This window comes from Mya arenaria, chromosome 13 (assembly GCF_026914265.1).
Source record: "Mya arenaria isolate MELC-2E11 chromosome 13, ASM2691426v1".
Lineage (NCBI taxonomy): Eukaryota > Metazoa > Mollusca > Bivalvia > Myida > Myidae > Mya > Mya arenaria.
This window is the reverse complement of record NC_069134.1, coordinates 13,467,088-13,482,472: the sequence shown is the minus strand read 5'-3', so window position 1 is coordinate 13,482,472 and position 15,385 is coordinate 13,467,088. Positions and strand designations below refer to the sequence as shown.

Here is a 15,385-nt window from a genome sequence, read left to right as displayed (position 1 = left end):
GTCGTAACAGCCACCCAAAGTAGGTCCATGTGCTTGTTTTACCCAAATAGGGGGTCCTGGACGTTGGGGGTCAATTTTGGTCAAGCTCACCCCAAGATGGAAGTTATTGGGCGGTGCTAGGTGATAGCCCTGGATGTCCCCTACATGCCAGTACCCGGTCTTGGGGCGTCACATCGCCTCCTTCTGGTCGTAACAGCCACCCAAAGTAGGTCCATGTGCTTGTTTTACCCAAATAGGGGGTCCTGGACGTTGGGGGTCAATTTTGGTCAAGCTCACCCCAAGATGGAAGTTATTGGGCGGTGCTAGGTGATAGCCCTGGATGTCCCCTACATGCCAGTACCCGGTCTTGGGGCGTCACATCGCCTCCTTCTGGTCGTAACAGCCACCCAAAGTAGGTCCATGTGCTTGTTTTACCCAAATAGGGGGTCCTGGACGTTGGGGGTCAATTTTGGTCAAGCTCACCCCAAGATGGAAGTTATTGGGCGGTGCTAGGTGATAGCCCTGGATGTCCCCTACATGCCAGTACCCGGTCTTGGGGCGTCACATCGCCTCCTTCTGGTCGTAACAGCCACCCAAAGTAGGTCCATGTGCTTGTTTTACCCAAATAGGGGGTCCTGGACGTTGGGGGTCAATTTTGGTCAAGCTCACCCCAAGATGGAAGTTATTGGGCGGTGCTAGGTGATAGCCCTGGGATGTCCCCTACATGCCAGTACCCGGTCTTGGGGCGTCACATCGCCTCCTTCTGGTCGTAACAGCCACCCAAAGTAGGTCCATGTGCTTGTTTTACCCAAATAGGGGGTCCTGGACGTTGGGGGTCAATTTTGGTCAAGCTCACCCCAAGATGGAAGTTATTGGGCGGTGCTAGGTGATAGCCCTGGGTGTCCCCTACATGCCAGTATCCGGTCTTGGGGCGTCACATCGCCTCCTTCTGGTCGTAACAGCCACCCAAAGTAGGTCCATGTGCTTGTTTTACCCAAATAGGGGGTCCTGGACGTTGGGGGTCAATTTTGGTCAAGCTCACCCCAAGATGGAAGTTATTGGGCGGTGCTAGGTGATAGCCCTGGATGTCCCCTACATGCCAGTACCCGGTCTTGGGGCGTCACATCGCCTCCTTCTGGTCGTAACAGCCACCCAAAGTAGGTCCATGTGCTTGTTTTACCCAAATAGGGGGTCCTGGACGTTGGGGGTCAATTTTGGTCAAGCTCACCCCAAGATGGAAGTTATTGGGCGGTGCTAGGTGATAGCCCTGGATGTCCCCTACATGCCAGTACCCGGTCTTGGGGCGTCACATCGCCTCCTTCTGGTCGTAACAGCCACCCAAAGTAGGTCCATGTGCTTGTTTTACCCAAATAGGGGGTCCTGGACGTTGGGGGTCAATTTTGGTCAAGCTCACCCCAAGATGGAAGTTATTGGGCGGTGCTAGGTGATAGCCCTGGATGTCCCCTACATGCCAGTACCCGGTCTTGGGGCGTCACATCGCCTCCTTCTGGTCGTAACAGCCACCCAAAGTAGGTCCATGTGCTTGTTTTACCCAAATAGGGGGTCCTGGACGTTGGGGGTCAATTTTGGTCAAGCTCACCCCAAGATGGAAGTTATTGGGCGGTGCTAGGTGATAGCCCTGGATGTCCCCTACATGCCAGTACCCGGTCTTGGGGCGTCACATCGCCTCCTTCTGGTCGTAACAGCCACCCAAAGTAGGTCCATGTGCTTGTTTTACCCAAATAGGGGGTCCTGGACGTTGGGGGTCAATTTTGGTCAAGCTCACCCCAAGATGGAAGTTATTGGGCGGTGCTAGGTGATAGCCCTGGGATGTCCCCTACATGCCAGTACCCGGTCTTGGGGCGTCACATCGCCTCCTTCTGGTCGTAACAGCCACCCAAAGTAGGTCCATGTGCTTGTTTTACCCAAATAGGGGGTCCTGGACGTTGGGGGTCAATTTTGGTCAAGCTCACCCCAAGATGGAAGTTATTGGGCGGTGCTAGGTGATAGCCCTGGGTGTCCCCTACATGCCAGTATCCGGTCTTGGGGCGTCACATCGCCTCCTTCTGGTCGTAACAGCCACCCAAAGTAGGTCCATGTGCTTGTTTTACCCAAATAGGGGGTCCTGGACGTTGGGGGTCAATTTTGGTCAAGCTCACCCCAAGATGGAAGTTATTGGGCGGTGCTAGGTGATAGCCCTGGATGTCCCCTACATGCCAGTACCCGGTCTTGGGGCGTCACATCGCCTCCTTCTGGTCGTAACAGCCACCCAAAGTAGGTCCATGTGCTTGTTTTACCCAAATAGGGGGTCCTGGACGTTGGGGGTCAATTTTGGTCAAGCTCACCCCAAGATGGAAGTTATTGGGCGGTGCTAGGTGATAGCCCTGGATGTCCCCTACATGCCAGTACCCGGTCTTGGGGCGTCACATCGCCTCCTTCTGGTCGTAACAGCCACCCAAAGTAGGTCCATGTGCTTGTTTTACCCAAATAGGGGGTCCTGGACGTTGGGGGTCAATTTTGGTCAAGCTCACCCCAAGATGGAAGTTATTGGGCGGTGCTAGGTGATAGCCCTGGATGTCCCCTACATGCCAGTACCCGGTCTTGGGGCGTCACATCGCCTCCTTCTGGTCGTAACAGCCACCCAAAGTAGGTCCATGTGCTTGTTTTACCCAAATAGGGGGTCCTGGACGTTGGGGGTCAATTTTGGTCAAGCTCACCCCAAGATGGAAGTTATTGGGCGGTGCTAGGTGATAGCCCTGGATGTCCCCTACATGCCAGTACCCGGTCTTGGGGCGTCACATCGCCTCCTTCTGGTCGTAACAGCCACCCAAAGTAGGTCCATGTGCTTGTTTTACCCAAATAGGGGGTCCTGGACGTTGGGGGTCAATTTTGGTCAAGCTCACCCCAAGATGGAAGTTATTGGGCGGTGCTAGGTGATAGCCCTGGATGTCCCCTACATGCCAGTACCCGGTCTTGGGGCGTCACATCGCCTCCTTCTGGTCGTAACAGCCACCCAAGTTCAGAGATTGATCATCATTGCATGTTTATTTAATTTTTCATTAATATTCATTTAATATTACATTTATTGCATCATACAGAACGTCCAGTCCTCGTTTAGTGGTTACAAATACATTTATACAGCGATCGATGTTATTGATATCAAACCAGACTTGTTGTCTTCTTTAATCGATATTCTTTCATCATTTTATTTATTGCATTAAACTGAATTACGTCCAATTCTTATTCAGCGTTCACCAATAAATGTGTTTCATGTTTCCTTTTACTTCCACAATCTGTTGCATTTCAAGAATTTTCAGTGCAAAATTTATTGCGGTTATGATTAAATTCCTTATTGGCTGCTGACTTAATGTATTTGGCAATTTTCTCTATTTCGTCGTATCTATTTCCGTAAGTCAACGCAAACACTTATTGGCTGCTAGCTATTGGCTGCTGGCTTGGCGTTAGCTGATTCTGTTTTGTTTTTCCGGATGTAAACAAATAAACGTGAATACATATACACCCAATGTCGGTTGGTGGAATAACCGAATGCCCGAATTACCAGTAAACACTTCAATTTCCATTGAAAGTATATATATATATATATATATATACAATAGTAGATAGTGCGAGGGGTGGTGGAGGCAGGGATTCATACAATATTGTGGGTGTGTGTGTGGGGGGGGGGGGGGTATTTTTTGTGAGGGTGGGGAGGGGTGGGGAAACCGGAGGGGTACGGGCTATAAAAAGTCTTAAAACTACTTTCATTACCGAAAACACTTCAATGTTAATAAGTATACTGTATACAATTCAATACATGGCAATAAAGTGTGTGAGGGGGATTGAGGAGGCTGGGGCTGGGGTTCATACTCTACTTCGAGTTGGGGGGTGGGGGTATTTCGTGAGTGGGTGAAGAAGCGGAGTGGGTGGTTGGGGTAATATGGTTTTTAAATGGTGCTTCTTAAATTATCGAAAAACAAGTCATTTTTCATATATATGTATAAACAATAGAGTGTGCAAGAGCAATGGGGGAGGCTGGGGTTCATTCTATATTGTGAGTGAGGGGGTATATCGTGTGGGAGGGGGCGGGGAAGCGGGAAGGTGTCACGGGTATAAACTAGTTTTAAATGTTACTTTAACTGCCGGATATATGGATAGATAGATAAATTTTATTTTAAGTCGGCAAGTCAGAATTAACAATATAACCACGGACCTATATAGGTCCGTGATATAACATAAGCGACAAGCGCTTTTGAACCGACTATAACAATAGTATACATGTTTAAACACATGGTAAGAAAGCTGAAAAATAATTATGAGCAATGTTAAATAAAGCACATATCACATAACAAAAGCAAGTAAAAGAGGTTAAACCTGATTACGACCAGCATGAAATTCAGGGGAGCGATTATTTTGGTCATTTTTCGGAAAAATCTTTCTAAAGTGCATGTTTCTTAGGTTTAACGCTTCATCTCATTTTGTTTATTACGACACTTGTCAAAAACAAAACAAAAAACTCAATAATAGTTTATTATTAAGTATTGACATGATTTTCTTAACTATAAAATGTATAATTATTTATTAACTAAGCTAAGCATTACATCTTTGATATTGTTTATGAACAATCTCCTTGATTACAATATTTAACTATCTAAACCACACTCTTGAATTATGTTTAAAGATTGAAAACATCAAGTACAAATGTACTAACTATATTTCTTAGTTCCCCAACAGCTAAATATTTTCCTCACGCCGGCCAAATCCTAATAGCCTCTTATAGAACAATACCGTAATCAAGTCGTTTAATTTAACAACTTGATTACGGTATTGTTCTATAAGAGGCTATTAGGATTTGGCCGGCGTGAGGATGTAAGTAAGTAAGTAAGTAAGTAAGTAAGTAAGTAAATTGTTTATTACCGTGACATGTGTATAAACATAATACAAATTCATTAGTTAAGTATCAAACAGATAACACCCGGCCCAATGGGCCTATAGGTCACCAATTAGAAAAAAGTTATAATAATTCAGAGAATGCATACTAATACAAAACAGACATATATGAATATTAAACATTCAGATATCATGAGTATATGATGTGTACTATTATAACAATAGCAAATATTGGAATTTCAGTATAGTTTAGCCGTGGAACTTAGCTAATTGAAAATAAAATAATTATGATGACAGAGATAGTAATAAATAAGACATCAGTGCGATAACGCTAGTACTTATCATGGAGATGTATTATAAAATATATAGCAACATTCTACGTCATGCATTATATAAGTCTATCTATACAAAGTATTTCTTCTTATCAAAAAGGCATGTACCAGGAATTTGGCAAGCCTACGTGGATAATTTGACATCACATGAACTAGTTTTTCATTCACATTTAGGTTGATGTCCTGGTTAAAAATATCGCTGTAGTGCGTATTTCTCGAGTCACTATCAAGACTGCAGTCAAACAGAAAATGCTTTTCGTCTTCGATGGACGAACGTTCACAGTGCCTACAAAGTCTTTGTTCCACAGGTTCACCGACAAACCGACCTGTTTCTATCCTAAGTGGTAAAATTCCACACCTAAACTGACACAATACAGATCGTTCATTTTTGCACAAATTTAAGCTGATATACTTTTCAACATTAAATGTGTCCTTAAATGCTCTGTATGTTCTTAGTTTGGGAACCTGTTGTATATCCGTTTGCCATTTTCTACCGTAAAAGTCATTCAGAAGATCATCAACCTTAGATAAATGAACCGTAGACTTAGATTCGAAGTAGTCATTAAGGCCTAAGACGTCCGTCACTTGTTTAACTTCATTTGACCAGTTATTGTTAGTATTGTGTGTAGCATATTCAACGTTAAACACCTTTTTAGTAATTCTGTCGTCGCTCATCAGGTTAAGTCTGTTCCACATTCGAATCATAGACCGCCATCGCCGATAGGTGCTCGGTAGCCAGCCCGTATCTCCTGCCATGGCAAGGATGGGGGTGAACCTATGGACGCCCAGGAAGTACCGCATTGCCCTGTGCTGTACATTGTCTAAATGTTGGTACTTTCTAAAGCCCCATACTGAAGAACAGTAGTCCATGACTGGCGTGACACATGAGTTAAACAACTTTTCAAAAGATTTGAAACCAAAGTCTTTAAGATTAAGTATTTTGCTAATAATGGACCCTAGTGCGCGGCCGGCCCCTTTCCCCAATGCTTCACTATTAAATGCGCATGTCACATTTTTCATGAAAAATCACACCAAGGTACCTAAAACGATCCATAGTTTCTAGAACATCATTTCCGATCCTGAACACAAAGTTACTGCGCTGACTTCCGCCCTTCCGGAAGTGCATGCACTTTGATTTGCTGGCATTGATTAGCACGCGCCATCGCTTACACCAGTCATGCACTTGATTCAGCATGGTTAGAAGATCCTCCTCCGATTTCGCCATGTATTTTGACCCAAATAGAATCACGAACCCCAGTCAAACTTATCGACTACAGGCTCAAAATGTTATGACTCATGTATATTTAATAAAATGATACCGGGGAGTCGTTTATCTGTGGATGTCGAAAATCTGCTTAAAGGGGCTGTACTCCGTATGATAAAATAGAGGGGGAAAAGGAAAATTGTCGAAAACTGACATAACTTGGCATCGATGTGCACAACGCATTGAAACTTACTTACTGAAGTATCACATAGTTTTTAATTTATATAAGTTTAGCAGTTATTTCGTATTTTTCCATTTAAAAGATTACTGGGTATGTCTACCAGGTAGAATTCATTTATTATGCGTGATTGGCTAGTCGGTGTTATCACGTGATATTACCGAGGTACGTGTATAGCTTAATTATGTAATTAATAGAGTAAGCCGTCGTAGCTTAGTGGATACGACGCTGGACTGCAATTTTGCCGAACCCGGTCTCCGACACATTTTTTTTACATTTTGGTACTTTTTTAACAATTATGATATCAATGCGTAACATATTCCATTAGATAATTGTCCTGAGATTCGTTACAGAAAAAAACAACTTTTTTTGGTGCGAATCTGGTGTACAGTCCCTTTAAGGTTCATTGTACTTTGCGCTCATTATAAATATATAAATGAAGGGTCTTCGCATTGATGCAAAAAGCTTAGTTCCTTCATTCACAGCAACATATAGTTGATTAACGCGAGATTAAGCAGCACCAGTAGTAGTTATATGATAGTTAGTAGAAGGAATGGTAGTAGCTGTTGTTGTAGAAGTGGCAACAACATCAACAACAACAATTCAGCAGGAGCGGCAGTACTTTAAGGGGTATCATCATCATCATCATCATCATCATCATCATCATCATCATCATCATCATCATCATCGGTGGTGGTGGTGGTTGTGGTGGTGGTGACGGTGGTGCTGTGGCGGTGGTGTTGACAGTTGCAATAGCAGAAGCAGTAGTGGTAGTATCAACAGCAACAGCAGCAGCATTACCACCTCTATTACTAAGACTTAAGAGCACACGTATTAAATGACCAACACAGTCGGTTCTGTTCGGTGGGTTTAAATACCTACTTACAGTAACGATCGTTGGGAGTCGTGTTATTATTTGGGGTGTGTGTGTGTGTGTGGGGGGGGGGGGTCAATATTTTACAGAAAAGTCACTTAAGGACAGCGACCATTGTCGTGATTTTATGTGGGTCAAAATATGTTCTTTAACCGGTCACGGTATGAAGACAATGCCAGAAGAACACAAAACTAAGCAATTTTCTAGATTGGAACATTGCAAAAACAAATCGCAATCAGTTATACGAAAATGCATTTTAAACGCATCAGAATGTGTTCATGATGATATGAACACAATTGAAGTAAATTTAACATTCGGAGATTCAGTTTCGCCAATATGATGTATTTTTTCAAGTTTCGTTTGTATTTTCCATTTTTCGTGATGTATACGTATACTTACGAACTCAATATTTTTTACAGTGAAAAAACAACAACAAAGCTTTAAAAATGAATAATAAGAGTGTGTGTTTTTGTTAAAAAATGCGAACCCAATAAATCTGACATTTTAAATCAATATCCATACCTTTAGTAAAGCATAGCCTTAAATAAAATTCGACCTATGAGACGGCCAGATTCATATATAATGTAATATAGGCTACATTTTCATTCCATATAAAACGGTTGGTTAAGCATACCATTTTCATTAACATCTGTCATATGTCTAAAAAAAATAATGTTACTCATTAAAAACAACATATTTTTGTTTATGAATAAGTAAATAAGTATTATTATATTAAGTACTCAGTAAGTATGTCTAACACTTGATACTTCTTCACAGTCCTACCCAGTTACTTCAATTCTCAGAATTTCACCTCAGATCTGAGCCTAATGGGCTAACGGTTAAAAGATATTATCAGGTCCGTGTGAAGAAATGTTCACCCTTGGAGGCCATAAATCTATGGGTTAAAGTGGCCTCTCTGCGATGAGGAATGGTGATACATGAATGCATATCCACTTCACATTTCAGAGTTTCAGAGTAAAATTAGAAAGGCAAACTGGGTCTACAAAAATCACATAACTTTTTGATGTATTTTTATTAAGTGTAAATGTTAAATATATGAACACAATTTACAGCAATAAACTGAACAACATCCAAATTCCCATGAATTAGTTTCTTGGTTATAGCAACATTTAATTGAACATACATGGTTATATTGAAAGAACAAGAACATCAACATGCATACAATCGTTCATGATACATTTTATTATAAAAGAGACTCACTCAACAATTTTAACTTTCTGCATTAGTTTTAAGTTATTTGATTAACTTGTAAGTATAGACCTTAATCAGTCCAGCAGACACATTTTTATTAAATTTTGTAAATCGTATTGCAAAACTGTTCGTTAAATTGATTAACCGTACATATTTTAACTCACTAAGCTAAAATATACATGCTGTTTCAATCATGAATCCATATATTTTTCAGACAGGGGCTTAGCCAGGCTTGAAACTTTCTATTTCGGCCTTTATTATCGTCTAGTTCTCGGAATTATGCTAGAGCCTTTGTAAATTTATGCATAATAATTTATTTGAAACCCTTTTTGTAATTTGTTGTCAAGTTGTTTTTACTTCAGTTAACTTCAATGACAATGACATACGAAGTACCTACAGTATCGAGTGCATCAATAAACTGTAGGTTATTTTTTATATAGCATTTATTCTACAGGATATATGTGTGTCTCAGGTGGTCGAGTGTTTAACATCTTCGCCTTCGACCCTGGTTCGATTCCCCAAACCGGCAAGATACCGTTGTTGTGTTTTGAAAGGTTTATCTTATATCAGTAAATGCTATCTTTTTAATTTAATTGATCTCCCAAATATCATTGACAGTGAAGACAAATGTTAATTCCATGTAATTATATGATTTTCGGTTTTGTGCAGTCTGGTTCAAACTATGGTTTGGCAAGCATTCATTTCTGAACTCGGGAAATCAACGCGTTAGAGTTGTTGTTTTAATGTCTTCTTTCGAGATTCTTCTCTTTTTTCCCGTTCTGTTTTAGTCTCATTTGCTAGTTTTGCAGACATTCGTTTTATTGTGACTCCCTTTGTTGATTTAACTTGATGTTCAGCTATTATATGAACTGTAAGATAAAATTTTAAATAAAAACAAAACATAAAAATCGTCATAAATAAAATACATATGTATGTAAAAAATAAAATATATTATGTATGTAAAAGTTAAGTCTGAACACATTGATTTTAAGATTCGATTTGTAAACCCAGAGTTGTGCACTTAAATAAAAAAAATATCCGATTAGTATTAAGAATTTCTCCATGCATTCAATTAAACTACTTTTTATCTTAATAAAGCAACAAAAATACATTACATTAAACATGCAGTTTGATTTCTAAAGAAAGATGTATCATTGTGTTCCAGTATATTCAGTGCTTGTACTCTCAGTGTGTATAAAATATGGCCTGTCCTGACCTGGCCTGGCCCGACTCAAAATGCTCAGTCAGCAGGCCAGGCCAGGCCAGGTTTTAGAACATGCCGGTGTTTCTTGGCATGTGCAAGAAGCAGATTAAAAGTAGTCTAAACGAGAATATCACCTCAGATCATATCTGAGATGACCTGAGCAGCAATTCCTTCACAGTAGCACATACAAGAGCACAAACAATAATAAAGCATGGTATGACAATGACGATAGCATATACAAAGAAAGTTTTTATCAGTAAGTTACTACATAGTAAGTACTAGTAAGCAAAATTGAACAGTAAAAGCAAATCAAGTAGCTTGCAACTATACAAAAGAGCAGAGCATGCAGCTAGAACACTTGAACAAGCTAAGGCAAACAGAAAAACATAACACAAAATAAACCCCGAAGACACAACACAAGCAAGATATAAATTAAGGTAGATATTGAACATAAAGATAAAGATGATCAAGCAACTACAAGCAACTAATTTGATTTACACATTGAACACCTGCAGTCCTTGCCATTCCAATGTGCAATCAAGCCGTGCGCTTCCGTGGATAATCGTTTATTGAGCAATTTTTCAAGCATGCGGTGGTCATTTGCAGACGTGAAATCCATTTATTTAGATTTTTAGCCGGATTTTCGCGGGTAGGCGGGCGTTAACAATTCGGTGTTAAATTTTACATTTTATGTAATAAAATCAAGAGTTTTTATCCAATGGTTATCAAACTTGGTCAGACTATTTGTCGGCATGTTATCTTGAATATATATGAATATGGGTCATCTCGGGTCAAAAATCTAGGTCACAAAGTCAAACCTTTAGAAGAAATATTTCACGGTAATAAATTTAACAATTTCATACAACATGGTTTACATGTTCAGACTGCTTGTCTGCATTATATCTTGCATATTTTTTAATATGGGTCAACCCAGGTCAAAATCTAGGTCACTAGGTCAAATCTTAGGAAAAATATTTTCACGTCATAAATTCAACAATTTTTTTCAAATCCTTATGAAACTTTGTTAGAATTTTTGTCTTCATGTTGTCTTAAACATTTGTGGATATGGGTCACATTAGATCAAAAACTAGGTCACTAGGTCAAATCTTAGGAAATATTTTCCCGATGTCATAAAAAAATGAAATCTTAGATGATGTGTGTCATCTAGGGTCAAAAACTAGGTCTCTGGCCTGGGACAGATCTTATTGGAAAAGCTGATGCATTTATAAAATGTTCATTTTACCTCACACAAATGGAATAGTTTCTGTTGATCAGGTTATTTGTATGAACGATATCTCCGGTAAGTATAAATATGGTTCTTTTTGGTTAAAATTACTAGGTCACTAGCTCAAATCCTAGGTTTGCAAAATTGCATCGCCAAATAAAAAATCCGGCTTTAATGGGGCATTGCCACATTGACGTCTTGTTGTTTTATTTAATTGGTCAGAGAATATTCGATTCTTTACAATCAATAAATGAAAGAGTAATACGTGACTCAATCATAAAAGCAGAAGCCGTAAAAAAGATAACCAAAATTGCTAAATATATAAAGGAAATTATTGAGATGTATATATTTCTCTGCAATCACTTAAAATTATGACTTATGCCATTTATTGGAATGTTTTTATGATTTCTAACGGTTGTAGATTTATCTCAAATATATCCTATCGAAACACCTTACATACTAAATATATCAGTATTATAACAACCATGGACCACGGATGCATGTAAATAGATCCTCCGTGAACACATGATGCTGATACGCAGTGTAGGTGCGCACACGGATTTATGGTGTACCAGCCTCAAACAAAATCTTATAGAATTTGAAAGAAAGTGATTGAGATTGTTTTAGTATGTTAATGAACATTCTTATTCGGGTTAATAGGGCAAAACTCGTTGATTATTGTTCTTTGGTAAGATGAGTTTCTTTAGGAGTCAAAAAGTACTTATTAAACTTTCATCAGTGCAACATATATATTATTTATGAACGTGAATTTGTTTTTGATATTGCTGTATATGTCAATATTGAAAATTCGTAGTATTAGCTGTATAAAATACATAGTATTAGTTATTTACAATACGTGGTATTATTTGCTTTACTTGCTCGTACTCTTTATTAAGGTGTTGGGTATAGTTTTCCAGAGCTTTTTTAATTTTCGTAATGGGAAATAGTTTGATTGTCATTTAGCGTAACGTTGAATGTATGAGCGATTGGAATGAAGAATTGCTCTTATATACAAACCTTTGATTTATACAAATGCCATACATTGTGCTTTACCTAAGCGTGTAACGTAGCGGTCTAACGTCATGAAGCGAGTATTGGCGATCTAATTTTAATGAGATCATATTGTCGGTGAATTTGCTTGAAATTTCAACCAGCTGAAGAAAAATATTCTTATGTCATTTGGAAATCATTGGCATACGGTGAGGTATTTAGTATTTCATAAGAAATAATATTTTAGTTTATTAATCAATGTATTGTTGTGTGAATTTTCCGGGGAAATTCATATTAAAAACTTTAAGAATATGTGCGCAAATTAGGATAAACATTCCCCTAATAATTGGTAAATTATGTATATACACCGGAGCAAACATTTGACAACGGCGAGAAATCACTCGAAAATTTACAATTGGTCGTAGCATTTCTGATGTTGACACGGCTTTAGAGCCGATGTGCTACCGAATACCCCTTTTTCTGTCACCCATTTTATACCGAGGTACCGCCTTTTATTAAACCGTCGCCTACCGTGGCTAATTTCTTCGCCGTTGCTCGATGTCTTGACGATGTACTTCTGTTCTTAGCGATGTGATATACCGTTTGGTCTCCCGTACTAATACCGATCCCCGATCATCGCCAAATTTGTGCTCCGATATAACTGTGACAGTAGCTAAAATAATGAGCGTTCATTAGATACTCTTTTTATTGTTTTATCATTTCTCATGCCATAGTCATAAAATCTTCAACAGACTCGTTGGCGACCGTTGGCTAAGGCAAACTATACGTATGAAGCGGTTCGGCTTGTATTCATGCTAATACCATTTATTTCCAGCTACCCGATTGTGTGTCTATGATTTATTTAATGTGCAAATAAAGTATTCAATCACGTATTGTAACGCACAGGTCCTAAACTTGTAACCACAAAAGTGAAGAGTGTCACGATATTTAAATATCTGTAATATGATATGCCGGTACACGTAAATAAACCACACAAATAAAAATCTGTGTTCATGGTAGATGCTTTTTAGGGTCAACTTGAAGACTACTTAATTGGATGTTTTCTTATTTAAAAAAATGAAACCATTTTCGAGATCTAAGATTTTGATATTCTTTATTGCGATGTCCACTTTTCTGGTTATTTTGAGTATAAACAGGACCAGTAGGACAAAGAAATCGCTGAATGCAGGTAAGACTTCTTGCACTTTCGTAGTCTAAAGATATGAGTAATATAAATATTTAAGTCCGCAAAAGAACAGAACAAACGAACATCAACGCTCAGATGGTTTAAGACTATACTTCAGGCTGGACGGGTCTCACTGTGGACAGGCCAACGGGTGTTGTGCACTGAACCAAGAAGCTCTTAGAGATTCATGTTGTCAAGGAATGATAAAAAGAACATTGTTTTGGATACGGTTACAATGAAAGTCACGCAAATAATACAGAGGTAAATAGTAAACAATTTAAACAAAATAGGGTTGAATAATCCGAAAGCCGTGAAAAGCATAGCAATATCTTCATTATTCAAAAGAACAAAATACATACGGCGCTGGATGCAGTCTTTAAACAAGCAATTGAAATTATTTAATGGGCATTCAGTCTGCTTTCAAACATGAAGAAAACAAATATCGCCTGGGACAATTTTATCGAATAGATGTGCTATCTGATTTTATTTAATGTTTTCAAAAATTCTCGACGTTTAGTGATCAACATTCAGTGAAATAAAATTGAAAATGAGTTTGTTTTACCCGTTAATTTACTTGAATTATAAACTGAAAATGTAGTTATACTTTTGCAGATTTTGGTCACCAACGGATTGTGGCTGTTGCACATAAACCGGTTGTGAAGTATTCCTCCGTGTCCTTTGTAAGCACAGTGCTTGTAATCGTTTTGTTGCAATAATAATAATAGTGATAATAATAATAGTAGTAATAATAACAATAATATAAATATAAATAATAATAATAATAATAACAATAATAATAATCATGATAAAAATGATGACGATGATGATAATGATGGTGATGATGATGATGATGATGATGATGATGGTGATGTTGATGATGATGATGATATATTTGCTTTTTTATTAAAGCCAGAAGCTGCAAGCAGAATGCAGGAAAGGAGACGCCATCTACAAAAAGTCTGTACTACGCTGAAACCCAAAGACAAAGGGTACGAGGGGTGTTATATGCCAGGAGAGAATCTCTATTATGTTCCATCCAGGAACATTGTTTTCTGTGGTATTGAGAAGGCAGGAAGCACGTTCTGGAGACGCCTTTTACAAATAGTTGGTGGAGGTAGTACAAGTGAGTCCAACCCGTCACTGATTGAGATAGGCATCGCCTACCTGGAGAGAGGCTATGTCTCATTGGCTAAAGCGTCTGTCGATGAGATTCAAACCATATTCAGAAACTCTACAAGCATTGTGTTTGTGCGGGATCCCTACGCAAGATTATTTTCAGGTTGGCTGGATAAACTGTATAATCCAAATGTTTATTACTGGCAAACCATTGGCAGAACGATAAAACAATATCCTAGTGAAACATCATGTGGTTTTGATGTGCACTTTCCAGAATTTGTTGATCATATTTCAACCCTTGTTTTAAATGGTCACTGTTTGGACACCCATTTTTCACCAAACTATCAACATTGTGATCCGTGCATGTATGATTTTGATTTTGTTGGGTTTTATGAAACGTTTAAAGAAGATACTATGTACATCATAGACGCCCTGAACCTAACAAAGGAAGTGACGTTAAATGACTTCGATCGGGACGCAGCGAGGGATGCAATTAATGACGCTGTGGACTGGGTCTTCTATTCGAAACCGTATATTCACCAGTGTAGAGTGACTTTCTACTGCGCGTTATTTAAGGTTTGGAATAGATTACAGAGTCGAGGGTACATTGATTCACCTTTCCCGTACCTCACTTTTGGTGAGGCTCAGAATGCAACTGCAATGGACTTTAAACAAAAGCTACTACAGTCCAGTTTAACGATGACGGCAAAAAGAACGAAGAAAATTCGCCACCAAGCGTACCAACAAGCGATAGGAGGACTCACTAAAACACAGAAAGCAAAAGTTGAAAAGGCATTTAGAAAAGATTTTCTCTTATTTAAATATAGAAGTGGCATTAATAGTGTTTCTGCACGATATGATATGCACGGCCATGAGTATTTTCAGGACTGCCCATCTATGGAAAATTAAAAGATAAAACATGTTTCAAGATTTTTCAT

General features: G+C 39.0%; 1 protein-coding gene across 2 annotated transcripts; it reads left to right on the top strand.

The window, feature by feature from the left end:
* Positions 1 to 13,166: 13,166 nt before the first annotated feature.
* Positions 13,167 to 15,369, top strand: LOC128214758 (carbohydrate sulfotransferase 9-like). 2 transcript variants are annotated; one of them, XM_052921394.1, is made up of 4 exons: positions 13,167 to 13,334; positions 13,450 to 13,592; positions 13,944 to 14,011; positions 14,241 to 15,369. In XM_052921394.1, the coding sequence occupies exon 4, from the start codon at positions 14,259 to 14,261 to the stop codon at positions 15,354 to 15,356; it is 1,098 nt and encodes a 365-aa protein (XP_052777354.1). In that variant the 5' UTR covers positions 13,167 to 13,334; positions 13,450 to 13,592; positions 13,944 to 14,011; positions 14,241 to 14,258; the 3' UTR covers positions 15,357 to 15,369. The 2 variants fall into 2 exon arrangements, with proteins under 2 accessions (XP_052777354.1, XP_052777353.1); XM_052921393.1 differs by lacking the exon at positions 13,450 to 13,592.
* The last annotated feature ends 16 nt before the right edge of the window (positions 15,370 to 15,385 follow it).